Source organism: Lipotes vexillifer, unplaced genomic scaffold, assembly GCF_000442215.2.
Source record: "Lipotes vexillifer unplaced genomic scaffold, Lipotes_vexillifer_v1.1 scaffold67, whole genome shotgun sequence".
Classification (NCBI taxonomy): Eukaryota; Metazoa; Chordata; class Mammalia; order Artiodactyla; family Lipotidae; genus Lipotes; species Lipotes vexillifer.
The window spans coordinates 1,070,673-1,087,807 of NW_006797638.1; the positions used below are offsets into that span (position 1 = coordinate 1,070,673).

The window sequence follows — 17,135 nt, forward strand, 5'->3', positions numbered from 1 at the left end:
CAGGAAATCCAAAGGCTGTTTTCTCGTAGAACTCGTGGAACTCTGAGGAAGCGCTTCTGAACAAGTGTGCTATGAGAGCTGACGTACGTAAGACTCTTTGCGGGAGTATCACCACATTTTGATTCAAAGTTACGATTTTTCTTTCTCTGCAACTGAATATACTTACTGTTATGGCAACATCTATCAGATGGGAAAGCAAGCTAAGTACTTGGTGGTTTATTGTGCTGTGTGAAATGCAGGGCTGCAAGGTTAGAGACATAATGTAAGGTGAGGATAGAATCAACGAAAGTAGCGAGGGCTCTGCCTTGACTACTTAGACAAAGCAGGCAGTAAACACAAATAACACAAGGGTGACTGAGTGACTAGCATAATACTTATGGCTGCTTTTATACTGTGAGGCATCGTTATGCTGTAGGTAAATTGCACCGTGATGTTTGTTCATTTGATGAGTGGCGTCATGTCTTTAGCACTTTCAGGTGTGCTGCTAAATTGTGTTCTAAAACATAAATACAGAGCATTTACACATACAGGCCTGGGTGAGTGGAAGCATGGGTGTGCTATTGAGAGACGGGAGTTTTGAGAGAAGATGAGACTTTAAATGTTTGAGAAATAGGTAAGGTGTCCAAGCATAAAAGTCCAAATGGTGGTTGAAGATGCTGGTCAGAAGCACAGATACAAGAGGCTGTGACTAGATTTGGTGGCTTTCAACTAGGACGGTAGTTGAGCTCATGAGGCCAGTGTATCTCTTCAGTGGAGAGCAACAGAGAAGCGATGGGTAGAGGAATAAGCTCTGACGTAACGGCACAGGGAATATGTTCAAGAAAGGATGTTCACAAAAAAAATAAATAAATAAAAAATAAAAATAAAAAAAAAAAAAGAAAGGATGTTCAAAGAAAAATGTGTTTCTTCTAAAGAAAGTCCACATTAGCAGTACGTCTGGTTAAAGTGATGCCACAGAAAATCTGAGGCTTTTGAGAAGGGGTAGTGACAAGTGTCAGTATAGAACAGAGGTCAGAGAAATCCACAAGGGAGAAAACACCATTGTGTTCACAGCTTGCAACAGAACAGAGTACTTTCTCTTTTCTGAATTGTGGAAACAAAAAAAGCCAGAATATAGCCACGTAAGGGGAAACTGAGAACGATTGTTATTAGCCAAAACAAAGCAGTTTTTCAATGAAAGGGGAATAATTTATTCCTTTTTAAAATTTTGCTTTCAGAAATCATGATGGAGAAAAATTGTTTCTGTTCAAAAATCTAAATCTAATATAATTCTTTTCCAATGGCTTTATTATTATCTAATAATATTTAATAAGAGTCCATGTGTGTCTGTGTGTCTGTCAGATGCTACAGAATTAATCATTCTAAAAAAGATATGGTCCACAACGAGTAGGTTTAAGAAATGTCAAGCAGTGTTTTTTATTGCGAGATGGAGGGTTTTAGGATCTGAAATTTGCCTTCTACAGTGAGTACAGCAGGCGTTCTCTATTCATGAAGTTACAGAGGCACAGGGAAAACACAGTGACCTGAGACCAGAGGTCTGGCTTCTTACTGACGCTACCAAGCTCCGGTGTGTGACCTCAAGTTTGTCATCTGACCTTTCAGAGCCAACCACTGAATGTAGTGTGGGCTAGAGTTTCTCAAACTTTCATGTGCCTACTCATCTCCTGGGAAAGCTTGTGAACAGGCAGATTCTCATTTGGTTGGGCCTGAGATTCTGCTTTTCTAACACGCTCCTAGGTGAGGCTCATTTGGCTGACCCACACACCGGACTTTGAGTAGTAAGGGTTTTCAAGATGACCTCTGAAGTCATTTTCAGCTCTAACTTTCTGACCCTAAGTCCTAACCCTAACCTTGAAGAAAACATTATATTGTGACACACTAAAAATCAGGAGGACATTTCTGTTATATTATTTATTAAATGACTTATTAAGTATTTGATAGTTTGAGGGAAACTTTTAGTCATTTACACTTATCATTTTCCAGAAGGAGTCTTATGAAGTAGATTATGGTTATTCACCTTTTTATTTATGGATGGAAAATGAGGTATAATGCAGCAGATTGACTTTTTCTTTTCCTCCCCAGGTTGTCATTGGCATTTGGGGGTAGAATTAAAATTACATACTTTGAGCTTCTATTGAACCTTGATATTTTTCAGTCCACAGTGTGAAACTAGAGTTTAGAAGCTTGCATTGTAATTAATTCTACATAGAGGGAGACTGCTTGCAGGGAACTATCAGAGTACTTAGTTCTCTGCTGAGCATGGAGTAGGTAGCAACTACACTTAATGAAGGAATGAACAGTCGTGTACTGTGAATAGTCATGCACCCGAGTTAAGTTTTGGTAACCAGACATGTTAACATGTGAAGAAATGACAAGACAGTGCCTATTAAAAAGATTCTGATATATCAAGCATACATTCATTATGTGAGAATTTGTTAAATGGCTTTCTAATCTATCCTATATATTAAGTGAACCTGTTTTTGATGGGTTTATTGTAATCCTGATGGGTATGTACTCTGCTATGTTTCTTCTGTAAATGTATTCTGTCCTGAGGCAAATAATACTGTGTAATGTAGCAAATGTGCTGAAAGGGTAGGTTTGGATATTGACCAGTTTATTCTTAAAGAGAATATATGCTTCCTACCATCAAGACTTGTATTTTTTTCCCTTGAAGGAGTATTTAAAAGAACAGCTGTTTTCTATGAATGGTTCAGAGGAAAAGCCATTACACATCCGACCTTTAAAGATGACCTTGAGGAGTGTGGAAGATCAGCCCTCTGTCTTTAACCCTTTCCATGTGTACAAGGTGTTTAGCGAAAACATGCTTGATCAGGTATGTGGAAATTAAATAGTAAATTTAATTAAAATTTGTAGAGTTGTTTTTACACAAGTTAGAAAAAAAGTGCTTTGTGTTTGAATATTTACTCATAAGCTTCTTTGGCTAGGAAGCAAAAGGCCTTGTTCTTGTTTGCGCAAATTGACTTGGGAAAAGTTATTTTACCTTCTTTCTATTTGTCAAACGGATTCATATGTTTGGTCTGTAAACTTTGACTTTTGCCCCAGTCGGTTCACTGTGGACAGAGGGAGCATCTGTTCGGCTGTGTCTCCGGCAGCCTCGAGAAACCCCATGTTTCTTACAGTCTTCCCCTCCCTGGCTTCCCCCATCTCCCAATACACACACTCAGAAAACACCTTGCAATCTTTATGAATTTATCTAATTTATCAGGTAAACTATAAAATAGTTTAAAATTGATTGTAAATAGAGCTTTGAGCTCCTATTTTAAGTGGCATGAGGTAAATTTGCTGTTTTGTAACCCTAAACACATTCCTGAATTTAAAATGAATTTGTTAACGATCTTAAAGTCAGGATGTTTGGAATAAAGTCAATGTGATAAACACCACACATTTTTTAATGTCAGATAATGCCATTGTTTCAGCTGCATGTTTCATAGTCACATTAAAAAGATCATCTTTATTCCAAAGGACTTGAAAGCTAAAGTTGCTTTTGCTTTGTTCTTTTTTTTCGTGCCTTTTCCCAGTAGCCTCCTGACAGACTATTTGAACTAACAGGGCAGAAGAGAAGGATTGCTTGACCTAGAGCTCTGACGAAAATAAGAATTAAAACAATGACCTAATTCGGGATGCAGATAATATTTTTACCATGCCTGTTACAACCCTAGTCTACATTCATCAATACTGTAGTAGAATAAGACCTTCAAATGCTGACAACCCGGGGCAGAATTCTCCTGCTCTATGACAGGATTGTAGTGCTCCATTAATCAGCAGGTGACAGGGCATAGTTCTTGTTGGATTTTAAACACTGGCCTAGATGCTTATTATCAAAACTATTTAGTGTTAAGGGGTATAAGCGTCTATAATACTTTAAAACCAAATATACTGTATAAGTTTGAGTTTATTGGCTGCCTTCCTGTGTTGTACGTTAGATTCCTCCAGCCATAAATAATCATTGTAGCTGTTAAATTATCCTCACTTCATTTAAATAAATGGTGTGTTGTATTCAGTTCTGAATTATGAGATTATCTTTCACAGTAATTTTTCTCCTTACTCTGTTGTGAAATTATCTATTAAATGAGAAAAAAAGAATTACTTATGTTATTTACATTTACAGGTCCTTGTAATTTCCCCTTTAAAGCAGCTTCTTAACCAAAAACATTAATATTCTGCTCTAATTAAGCTGTGTCTTGTAATTTGAGCCATAGTACTCCCATCTTTGTTTTTTTAATCAAACTTCTGGGTGCTAAAAAAAAAACCAAAAAAACTATAAATTGATACATGAAAAAGTTGCCAATTATTTTGCTTTGCTCTACAAAGAGTCACCCTTTCAGAGAGACCTGTTGGGCAAATTTCATTAGCTCTTGGGAGAATAACGACTCAAGAAATTGATTTATATTTTTATAAATAATGACTACATCCCCAAATGGATTTATAAATTAATTGCTGTCTTATTGGAATAAAAACCTTATTCTGTGGACATGATTGATGTTATCTGTCTAAGTCCTTGTTCTGGACCCCCCTCCTTCTTAGTTAGTCTATCACAGCTGGAGCTTTAATTTACTGATCATATTAACTCTGATTAATAACTAACAATAGCGTCTTCTCATTTATCAACAGTCAGCTATCACAAAATGGAACTGGAATTGGTCAAACTTGCTGCCAAATTATCTGGGACTGGATAAGACGACCTTCAATGTACTGCTCAAAAACAGGTAATCAGAATGGGGATTTGGGGCATGTGGCAGGGGGAGATGATATATATCTTTTATATATAGGTTGTATGTGAGTGTGTGCATGTATATATATGTATATATATATATATATTTGAAATTATATGAAATATAGTTTCTGAATGCTGTTTTTCTATAGTAAGCATTTGCAGAAGGCAGGAAAACTTTTTCTGAGATGAGATTGGTTGATTTTAGTCTAAATTTTAAATATTTTTGATTTTGTGTCGTAAACACCAAAAGTTATTGATTTGAATGTCATTATAATACTGCGCCTTTGTTTACAACAATTTAATGAATGCATACAAAATGCCAAGACAAATCAACTAATCAGGGGAAACATGTAAGTAAAACTGTCATGATTGAATTTTTTTGCTTTTCAGCCAGTTATTTTGGCACCATCTTGCTGTAGTCTCAGTTGCATACTACTTTACACACATACGCACACACGCGTGCACTTACACCCCAGGACAACCCAATAAAATGATAATGTGATTTCAGGCTAGGAGTGTATACGTGAAATTTATTTTGCACAAAAGTTTTCTTTATATTTTGGATCAATGAATATGTCTTTTTCCCATACCTTTAAAGTTTTCAGTGAAAACAGTAAGGTGTAAATTTTAAATGTGCATTTCTCTATCAAGTATCACATTTTTACATAAAATATATATGTGCAGTTGCTTTTATTCTTCAGGTATTATCTGTTTGTTTACACTCACTTATCTTCTTTATGATCTTTGTATGTTTTCTTACCTTTCCGAAAAAAATATAAAGTATCATTTTTCATAAATGACGATAAGGATAGTGAAATACTAGAATTGTCAAATCATCCTTGAGATATCTGGGTGCATATAAGAAGATATCTTGAGAGAGAGATTTCAGTATTTCCCAGGTGGAGGTTTTAAAAAACAGCTTTATTGCCAAGAAAAGCGGTAGCTTAGATGTGTCGTCATAGTGGTATTCCTAATATTTCACCCCTGAATGAAGCTCACCCACCCATCATGGACAAAGTTGAACAATCCAGAAACTTCCCCATCTCTCAGCAAGCTTACCACGTGGCAGGTAGTAGTTCAGAGTGCACCCTATTAATGCACAAGTCCCCCACAGGTGTTCCTAACCTGTGCCAAAGTTCCCTGGAGAGATGAGAGGTAGGGGTGGTGGAGGACAGGCCAGGTCTTCTGTTGAATCTATGGCTACATAATGTTTACCCAGTATTAAATGTCTATCTGGAAACAAACTAGGGAAGATAAGTCATTTTTTCCCAGCTATTTGGAAAGTTTTGAGTTTATGTAGATTGACTGTATTATAATTTACTAAGTCTTTTCAGCTGTGAATTGCTGCTTCCAGTCCACTAAATGGTAAGCTAGAGGCAACACATCCTTCAAAACTTACTACATTTGCTCTGTATAATATTCACTTTTAAGTGAATTTGTGTTTTACCCCAAATTGCATATTGTTGTTTTTGTTTAACAACTTTAGTTATACCTCAATGAGGTTGATAGCTATTAAAGTCTATTTCCCTGGGCTTCCCTGGTGGCGCAGTGGTTAAGAGTCCGCCTGCCGATGCAGGGGACTCGGGTTCGTGCCCCGGTCCGGGAAGATCCCACATGCCGCGGAGCAGCTGGGCCCGTGAGCCATGGCCGCTGGGCCTGCGCGTCCGGAGCCTGTGCTCCGCAGCGGAAGAGGCCACAACAGTGAGAGGCCCGTGTACCGCAAAAAAAAAAAAAAAAGTCTATTTCCCTGACATATTATGTGCAGGAATGAGTGGGGAAAAAGAACTCCTACAAATTTAGCCAGAAGTAACAGGTCAAAACAGTTCTCTTGGAAAAGGGTCATGAATTTTTTTTTAAATTAATTTATTTTTGCACAGGCTCTAGGCACGTGGGCTTCAGTAGTTGTGGCGCCCAGGCTCAGTAGCTGTGGCTTAAAGGTCCTAGAGCGCAGGCTCAGTAGTTGTGTGCGTGGGCTTAGTTGCTCTGCGGCATGTGGGAATCTTCCTGGACAAGGGCTCAAACCTGTGTCCCCTGCCTTGGCAGAAGGATTCTTAAACACTGCGCCGCCAGGGAAGTCCCAGGGTCATGAATTTTTAACAGAAACAGCTAGAATCCCTTAGATTCTTAAAGAATGGTATGAAAAGCATTCTATTCTAAACTACCGCACACCACAAGCTACAGTGAATATAATTGAGCTGCCTTAGAAGGATGAAAGACCCCTGAGAGTTTTTCATCTCTTTTAGCACTTTCCCATTTATTTTAAGAGTGTTATTTATGAGACTTGATTAATATTGAACTGGTAAGGAAAATTTTTTCTGTTATTTTCTCTGAGAGACTCTCTTGTTTGGGTTTATCTGAAATGCTGATTTAAAAAGAAATAGTGCATTGAATTTTTTTTTTTGAATTTTTTTTTCCCCCGGCTTTCTCTAGTTGTGGTGAGCAGGGGCTACTCGTCATTGCGGTGCTCAGCCTTCTCATTGCGGTGGCTTCTCTTGTTGCAGAGCACGTGCGGGCTCAGTAGTTGTGGCTCTCAGGCTCTAGAGCACAGCATTGAATTTTTGACAACATGGTTATTTGAAATTCCATATTTGAAAATGAGACCACAGAACACTGAGCTTTTAAAATGGGAGTTATATATGCTATCCTACATCCAAAAAGTGATATTTCTTCCGTACAACCGTGATCTTTGGGGTTAGGCAGAGCCAAAGATGAAAACCTAGAGCAGCTCAGCTGAATATGCTCAGTTCTTTTTTCCAAAAGTCACCAATTAAACAAGTTACTTATTCCCTTTTTTCTCTCTTTAATTGGTAATAAAGTTATACTAATCTATCTCTACACTATGGTTGAGTTCATATATAGCACTGCAAATGTTGTCTGGGAACAAACATTTGTCACAAACAAATGTCACAACAAAAGTGAACTCAAATACACAAATATGAAAAAAGTTGAGGAGAAGGGAATCCTTTCTATTCACCTCCTAAATTCCTTTGTGCCTGGCCTTCAAATCCAATATTATAAGCAGACCACCTGTGGACTTACTCTCTCAAGACTCTAATACCCTGAGTGGACAAGATTTCCCTCACCTCCAGAACAGGATGGAAATGGGAAAACAGTATTCCTGGGTTCTCAGGCCAGTCCTGTTGTGAGCTTACCTTAGGAAAGTTATCTAAACGATTCTACTTTGGAGTTTCTCATCTTTAAAATTAAGTGATGATAATTATATGTCTACTTCATAGAGATTGTTGACATAATCAAGAGAGTGCTTAAAGGATATGACGTGGTTTTGAAAGTTTAAAATACTGTACATACTTAGAAAAGTAGTAGCATAGCAGAAAGCAGTGTTAGTGTCTGGCCAAGTAAGGAAACAGTAAAGGTCATTTGGGATTAGTAGGGAGTTAGAGGTGGGAGGTGGGGCAGTCAGGTTATACCTGAGGTCAAATATATGGAAGTTATGTACACTCCAGGCCTAAACCAATCATGAGGGTCAGAACAAGTGTCAGGTCAGAGACCAGGCAGCAGGCCCATGAGTCTGTGAGACAAGCAGTGAAAAAATGAGCAAGGAAGAGGGTCTAAAGACCAGGTGAGCCACGTAGGAGGTAAAGACTCAAAGGATGAGCACTTGAGGGACGGTTCAGGTACGTGAAAGAGGAGATATGGTGGTGCCAATAATATGTGTATCTGAGACAACACCAACCTTTGTTGCACAAACTGATTCTGTGCTGACTGCAAAGTCAGAACGAATCTTGAAGTGGCAGCCTGAGTCCTTGGCCGGGATGGACCCTCTGCTTACTATCCAGCCTCATCTCAAAACACGTCCCTCCAATTCAGATGATGTTCTAAGTTCATTGCCTTTCCTATTCTTTGGATTCTCCAAACTCCTCCCCATTTTAGGGTCTTGGTACTTGTAGCTCCCTCAGCTCTTTCCATGGCTGGTGCCATCTTGTCTATCTGGGGCATAAGTCACCTGCTCAGAGAGGTCTTTCCTTATCACCCATCTAAAGTGATCCTCCAAGTCTGTTTCACTGTGCTCTCTCAATTGAGCTATCACTACCTGAAATCATAGTTTCTGTTTATTGTCGTTTAACCCTGCTTCCCCCCCGCCGTCCCACCTCCACGGTGGAAAGTACAATCCATGAGAAGAGTGCCTTGGCTGTCTTATTCCAACCGAGTCTTCAGTACCTAGACTAGCCCTTGGGCACATAGCTGGCTCTGAGTAATATTTGTTGGATTAATTAACAAACAAATGAGGAATAAGAATGCAGAGAAAAAGTCAGCCTTTGACAGATGAACACAGAGTAGGTATTCTCTAAAGGGGGTGTTTGATCAACAGTCATGTTGGAATAAGAAGTGTATCCTGGGAAATCTCAAGTAAAAATTTATCTATATGCATATTCATTCATTTGGATGAAAATCGGGTTAATTAAGCTTTGTATGTTTAAAATGCCTGTTTTTGTTATTATGTGAAGTTCAGCTCAGATTAAAAGCACAGAACGCGGGTCTTTATTTTTAATTAATTGATCCAGTTCAAGCCATAACCTCTCCAGCAACAAAGTCTGTTCTCTACTCCACGATTCAGAAGCCTTTTGACTTTTGGGTGGTAGGGTTTGTATTTGTTAAATGACACTATCGTTGAAAAATTTAAGATGGAGTTAGATGACAAAAACATCCAACCAAGCCTTTATAAATTTGTGATTCTCAAGGCATTTGAAGAAATGGATAGTAGCTGAGACCTCAGAAAAGAGATCCTGAGTATATATTAATGATATATGTTTTTCAACTTAGAAAGTTTGCCATTGTGGAAAATAAAGACTCCTTAGAGGTTTAGAAAATCAACATATGTATCAGTTCTACACCTTTACCTTTAATGCCATATAAGAGTAAGTACAGTGATTGTACATTGATCTTTTGAAATAATAAAGGTACTTTTCACAGTTTCTTACAGCTACTTTCCTGCTTTCTTTCTCACCCACTTTAAAATAAATCCAGACTATCGAATGAGATGGTGATTGCATTTGCAGGAAAGCTCACCAAAAGGAACACTCTGTATTCCTTCATTCACGGCGAATCTCCAGACTGCCATTTTGGTATTGTTTTCTTTGTCACTGGAACAAATTTACGTTGCTTCTTTTCTCTTTACCTTATTTATTCCAGACTAATTCCCAAGAATGGTGGCATTGAAAATAATCTGTGAATACAGTGGAATGCTATGCTATTTTAGCCATCTAAATATACTGCATATGAGTTTGGCTTCGCGTTGAGCAAACACAATTAAATATGATGGCAGGAACAGCAGAAGGGGTGGTGGTGGCAGATTTCTGGCTATCATTTTGGGGCCTTTCCCAGTGGACGATAACCATACATCTGAGAGGAGACGGGAGTTTAGAAAACATATTTTAAAAGAGCCGTTGATCTGTGGAGTTGATTGTTTGCTTTTAATAATAATAATTATTAAAGTGCCTTTAAGCTGTATCCTGTGTGTGCCCTGTGGTGTGTAGAGAGTAGGAAATATCATCTCTGGCCTTGAACTGCACACACGACACTCTCCAGTGATCGTTCTCAGGCAGTGCTGCCATTAACACAATGTTTATAGTTGCTCACAGCAGTAAATTCCTGATGTAGCAGCAGGCTGCCTGGTTATGGAGAGATGGGTTTAAGAAAAAGGGGAAGCTGATTTTACGAATACACACCTCTGAGCCATTACATACATCGCATATGCCATGGCATTCAAATGTAGTTTTTTTTCATGCTCTAGCTCCCTGGAAAACCCTTTCCTTCCCACCTCCGCCAAAAGACCTCAGACTGAGTGATTCTACCCACCAACACCATCTTCTCTAATAGGAGCAGGCTTCCCTTCCACTTTTAATTCCTAAAGCAGCGTGTTTTTTGGACAGAGATTGTCTACAGTGTATCTAGGAGATATAAATTTAACTTCTGATCCTCAGGATTTTCAGGGGTTAGGGCTTTGGTTCATGAACCAGACAAATCCATAAATGTGTATTGTTTTCTGAGTGGTAACTTGTATATGTCGTCTTTTACGGTGTCTGAAGTACTTTCACACAAATCTTCCCCTTTGACACTCACTACAACTGTGTCATAAGACACAGGTACTTGTGAGGGTGCAAAATGACATACCCAAGGTCACAGATATTAAGTGGCGTCTGGAAGGCAAAATGAAGGCTTCTGATTCTGTTTCTGGTGCTTTATCTACTACACCGTATTCCTGGTCAGTTTTTTCCAGCTTTATTGAGATATAATTGACATATAGCAGTGTGTAAGTTTAAGGTGTACAGCGTATTGATTTGGTACACTTATATATTGCAGAATGATTACCATCACGGTGCTAAGTAACACCGCTATCACCTCACATAATTACCATTTCTTTTTCCTAGCAAGAACATGTAAGATCTACTCAGCAACTTTCAGGTATATAATAGAGTATTATTAACTATAATCACCATGACGTACACTAGATCCCCAGAATTTATTAGTCTTATAACTTCGGGTTTGTACCCTTAGGTCAAAATTTATTTTTTATTACCTCAGTATTCACTGTACAAGTACTGGTGATAATGAAGACAGAAAGCACTTGACACGTGGCTGGCATAATTTAAGTAAATTACATACACGATTAATTATAAATCCTTATGATAACCTTATGAAGTAGGTACTATGTTACCATTATTTTCCTGATAAGGAATCTAAGGCACCGAGACGCAGAGCTCTCAGATTCTAGCTCATGTCCACATTCTTAACCACTTCTGTTAATTCTCTAGAGTTGTGCTTACTTTACTCACTCAAAAAATATTTTCGAGCATCTGCTTTGTGAAATGCATTTATTTATAATAAAGTAACAGTTTACTAGAGAATGTTAATATATGTCAAAGCGTCCTTGAGAGCTATTCCACACAATTTTTAATTCATTGTGAATTTCCACTTTGGTTATCACAATACTTATCCCCCCTCTTCCACTCCTTATATCCGTCTCAGCAACTGGCTCGCCATCATCTATTTACTAGGAAAATTAAGGCTGTCTAACATGAATCTCCCAGCTTTTCTTCCTAAAGTTCAGTTTTGTTTATGTCATCTCCAGTCCTTTGCTTCTCGTCTCTAGCCTTGGAGGAAGAGAGCCCTCTTCTAGTTAAAACTTGAGAAGTAAGTTGACTGTATTTAGGTTGTAGAGGGTCTGAGGGCTGAGAAATTTGGACTTTAACTGTTGGACTTGAGGGAATCATCAAAGCCTTTAAGCAAGGGAGTGATAAGAACAGAAAGCTACTTTAGGACATTAATAATAGCTGGCGTGGAGGGACAGGATAATTAAAAGGAGGCAAGACCAGATTAGAGACTCAAGAGGAGATTATATATCACAGATATAAAAGATATTCCCAATGAAGCTTGGGGGCCCAACTAAATCTGTTCCTCATTTGGGTAAAAGTTAGCTCTGATACTTTCTCTTTGAAGCCAGTGTGGCCTAGGTGTTTACAGAAAGGTGCCATGCTTATCATTTCTTCACATTGAGTGTGTCAGTTCACATCCTCCAAGCAGGTGCCAAAATGCGATTAGAGGTACATGAGATTTGGCAGGAGAAATGCACATGGAGGGTAAAGAGGAGGAAACAGGAATAGGCAGGCAAACCTTCAGACCCAGTTGCTGATCTGATACCTGTGAAAGGAGGTGGGGCAGAGGATTGGGTTGGAAGAGGCTCAGATAACAGAGTAGTTCTAAGAAAGTGTTGACAAGGCCAATGGGGACTCCTTGAGCTAAACTCCCACACTGGAAGAGTCTCATGTCCTGCAGGAATGGGCTGGTACTCTACCTCCACTGTGCTCAGACACTGACTGAGATCTGCTTGGGAGAAGCATGGCCTAAGCACAAATGCAATGGTAGATGCAGAGGAATGACAGCTAGGGCCCTCACTCCCCATGCTAACTGCAGCAGGAGATGTGAGCGGTGCATTTCTGTGGCTCCCACGGTGGGGATGCCAACAGCGATTCTCTTACATATGGAGAGATTGTATATGTATGTATTATGTAAGTTAAGTTAACAAGGATGGGATTTAAATAAAGGTGTCTGTTACTTTAGTGAGGTAGAAAACAGACAGCCTAAATAAATATGTTAAATGCTATTGACAGAAATGCAGAATTAGCAACATTTTGATGAAAGGAAGGTATAATAATTTTCTCAAAAGCAGCCATGGGGAAATTTTTTACTTGTCAAGTTGAACCAAAATTCACTTTGTAATGAATTTTCTCCTATGCAATTATGCATTCACATACTGGCACTTTGGGGTTCTTGCAACAGATCAAAAGCTATTAAAAACTTGCTTGAATGGAGTAAATTATTTTTTCAATAACTATTCTTTAAGTCTCTCCCATGTCAAACTCTGTTCAGACCCCAAAGCCTCTATGATGTTTTTCTACAAGAAGTTTTAGCATAGTTTCCACCAGGAGTAGCTGTTATAGGCCCATTGATTCAGTTTGGCTGTAGATGACAAGAACCTTGACTGCTCTCAGGGTTATTGGTCATCACTGAATATCTCCGTTTATTTTTGTTGCTATATCAACATAAAGAGAGGAAATTATCTCTTTGAAGATATTTTTATTATGACATAATTAGAGAAATTTAAATATCAGGTATTGATATAATTAAATATTATAATAAGTATGAACAACTAATAAAATTGTTCACTTTATATAATATTTTCTATATTAACATTTACAACAGTATTTATTACAGTACATTTGTAATGTGTTATATATGACATTAGTTAGAATACCGATAGTGCTTTTTTATACTACTGTAAATGAAACTTTCACCTTTAAGTACCTTGGGGGTGTAGCTCTAAATTTTTTTTTTCCATAATATGAGATCTGGTGAAAAAAAATTTAAATCAAGATATTTTGCATCCACAATATTTGTATTAATATAAGTTTGAAATTTATTTTGTAATAAACTATAAGCAATACATACACGTGTATGATTTCAAATGGTACAGGAACGTAAGACATGAAATATAAAAGTTCCCCTCCCCGGCTCCTCAATCACACAAGTTCCACTGCACTTGCAGCCATTTGAACCATTTCTGGTTTTATTTCTTTTGGTTGATAAATCTAAGGGATAGGCTACACCACTATTTTTTTTAATCTACCAACTTAAAATTAGTATTTACGGGCGCCTTGCAAAAAAAGATTTAACTCACACTACCTCCTCTTCCCTTCAAGCTCTGCTAATTGAATTTTCATTTTAATTCTTCTATTGTTCACCTTTATGTGATATAATATAACCTGTATTTTAAAATCGGTTTGTATTTTTATTTTTAAAATGTTGTATAAAGTAAAATTCACTCTTCTTGCTAGATAGTTCTGAGTTGTGACAAATGCATAAAGTTGTTTAACAATCAACACAATCAAAATACAGAGAATTCCATTTCTCAAAAAATTCCCTTGTGCCGACCCTTTGTAGTCAGTTCTTCCCTCATCCCAGTCCCTGCTAACTACTGATCTGTTCTCTGTCCCTGTAGGTTTTTTCTTTCAAGAGTGTCATTGCAAGAGAATTATATGGTATGTCACCTTTTCGATCTGGCTTCTTTTACTTGGCATCATGCGTTTGAGATTCTTTCACTTGCTTGTTCTTCTAGAATAGCAGTTCATTGTGTGAAGATACCACTGTCTGTTCATCCACTTACCTGTTAAAGAACCTTTGGGTCGTTTCCAGTATTTGGTGATTGTGAATAAAGCCTCTATAACCATTTGTGTACAGGTTTTGCATGAATGTAAGTTTTTATTTCACTTGGGCATTACCTAGGAGTGGGAATGCTGGGTTGTATGGTGCATTTATGTTTGACTTTATAAAGAAACTACCTTTTCCTGTATTTTATGTTGCCTATGAGAAATCTGATGGCAGACGGTTCTCCTTATCATATCCCCGGATGGTGCCTTTTTTGTTTGTTTGTTTTAAGTAACTCCTCCCATCAACCTCCCCTGGTCATTCTGAAATGAGATTGTGTCAATGTGTGAGTCTTTGGTTTCTTGTGGCACTGAGTGGGCCCCTTCGATATTGTGATTTCCTTCAGATTCAAAGATTTTTTTTCCTATTTCTGATTATTCTCTTGGCCCCCATCCCCAGTTACATCTATATCCCTTTCTTGAATTCCTGTAAAGACAGACGTTCTGATTTATTCTTTCCTCAGATAGTACTAGAGGCTTCTTAGCCTTAGTCCGTCCTCTCATTCACCAACTCTCTATATCCTTCCCGCCTCTTTTTCTGCAGCTAACTCATTCATTTCTATGGCTTTAAGGGATTATCCCAGGTGTCCAGATCAAATGCATTCAGGGGCTGGGCAAATAATACAAAAATGTAAAGGCGAGGTATAATACAGTACAGGGAGGTGAGTGTATACCTAGATAAACACACCCAAATTTTATTTTTTTTAATGCTATGTTAGCTAAATAACGCATGTCCTCAGAATGGATTAGGTCCACCAATATGAACCTCTAAATCTATGCCACTGAGTCATCTGGAGCTCCAGTTCTAATTGTTCAATAAGATTCCAGATCACATACACACTTGGATTTTTCACTGTAATGGTATTTTAATGTAGTAACTCTCATCTCATAAAGTAGTCCTAACATGATAATTATCTTCATTAAAAAATGCCTCTTTAGAGTTGGGTGATTTCTATTCATAGCACTAACGTTTTTCTGGCCTCAGCCTAGAAACCTTCAATTACTTTGCAAAATTTCCATCTCCTATCATTTGTATTCTGTTAGACACCAAATGCCTCCGAGTTTGCCCTCGTAAAAATAAAATATTCTAGTTTTCCGTAAAATGAAAGTTTTGTAAAGCCACAGAGAGATGTGGGATTTAACAACTGACCTGGAAGCTAGTGAATCTCTTATTGTCAAATAATTGACAATTCTAGGTTAATGAATTAAAACCTATTAATAGTCAGAGTCCTAGGGTAAATGGAATTGGTCTGGGCTGACCAGATTTGGAAAGAAGTCAGTAAGCTGATTAAAGTTTTGTTGTTTGCCTGTCTCACTTGCCCAGAAGGTTCTTTTCATCAGGATTATGTCTTTTCCATAGTTGTTCATCTGGCTCAGCCTGAACCAGTGATGAACATCCACTTGTCCATTTCAGCAAGTCAGACCTGTAAAGGACTTAGAGAGTTAGGACTCCCTGGAAATAGATAACTTTGTGTAAACGGCAATTCAGACTCATTATTTTATTATACAGAGAATACATTTGTTAGCAGATGAAAGTAAAGTATTATGTAACCCACAAAAAACACTGTGTTGATTATAAGAATACTTCTATTTCATTATTCAGTCCAGCAAAACTTTGAGTAAATAGATGGATCTGTGACTGTTCATTCATCCACCCATCGAACATTCACTAGGTACAGCAGATAAAGAAATGAGCCAGACACAGCCCCTGCTGTCAAGGAACTCAGAATCTAGTAGAGGAGACAGACTAAAAAATCAGTGGTTATAGATACAATAGAGGTTCATGCAAGAGCACTGGAAGATCACAGGGGAGTGAGAGCTCACTCCAGTGAATGCGGAAGCAGTCAGGAAATCCACCCGGTACGTGGTGATACTTGAGCTGGGTATTGATGGTTGAACGTGAGTCAGCCAGGGGGCCAAGGTGAGCAGTGGTCATCCAGGTTATTTTGGCTAGAGTAAAGGTCTCTTCACTGCATTTTTCACTTTTAAATCAGTCCTATTTGCAACATACAGGCACAGTGAATGAATGTTAGGCTGCTTAGGACAAAGTCAGATGCTGAATTGAGTGAGGGCTGGTGGGAGAGAAGGGGGGCACGTGTACTACTTTGGCCCATAACTGGGGAATATTGAAGGAGTTACAGATTCTTTCTTTTGAATCCTTGGCCTCATCTGACCCTGAAGGTTTTCAGGAATGTGTAAGAAATTTCTGGGCCAGTGTAATTCATAGATCAAATGGCCTTGTAGTGTGTCACTAAAATTCTTTTTGCCTTACATTTATATGGCTTGGATAAGCCTTGGCTTCGTGAGGGCACTCTTGGTGGGTGACTGATGGTTCTTCAGACAAGATGTGCTAGTTTTGGGGTTGTTTTGTTTTTTATTTTATTTATTTATTTTTGGCTGCATTGGGTCTTTGTTGCTGTGTGCGGGCTTCCTCTAGTTGCGGTGAGCGGGGGCTACTCTTCGTTGTGGTGCGTGGGCTTCTCCTTGTGGTGGCTTCTCTTGTTGCAGAGCATGGGCTCTAGGAGCCCAGGCTTCAGGAGTTGTGGCTCGCGGGCTCAGTAGTTATGGCACACGGGCTTAGTTGCTCCTCGGCATGTGGGATCTTCCCGGACCAGGGTTCGAACCTGTGTCCCTTGCATTGGCAGGTGGATTCTTAACCACTGAGCCACCAGGGAAGC

General features: G+C 38.5%; 1 protein-coding gene across 1 annotated transcript in view; it reads left to right on the forward strand.

Annotated features, from left to right (window-relative positions):
• KIAA0825 (KIAA0825 ortholog) overlaps nucleotides 1-17,135 on the forward strand; it is a 416,652-nt gene that overhangs the window by 214,170 nt on the left and 185,347 nt on the right. The window contains exons 19-20 of the mRNA XM_007469758.1: nucleotides 2,675-2,837; nucleotides 4,637-4,727. Coding sequence (XP_007469820.1) covers nucleotides 2,675-2,837; nucleotides 4,637-4,727 — 254 coding nt within the window. The remainder of the gene's footprint in view (nucleotides 1-2,674; nucleotides 2,838-4,636; nucleotides 4,728-17,135) is intronic.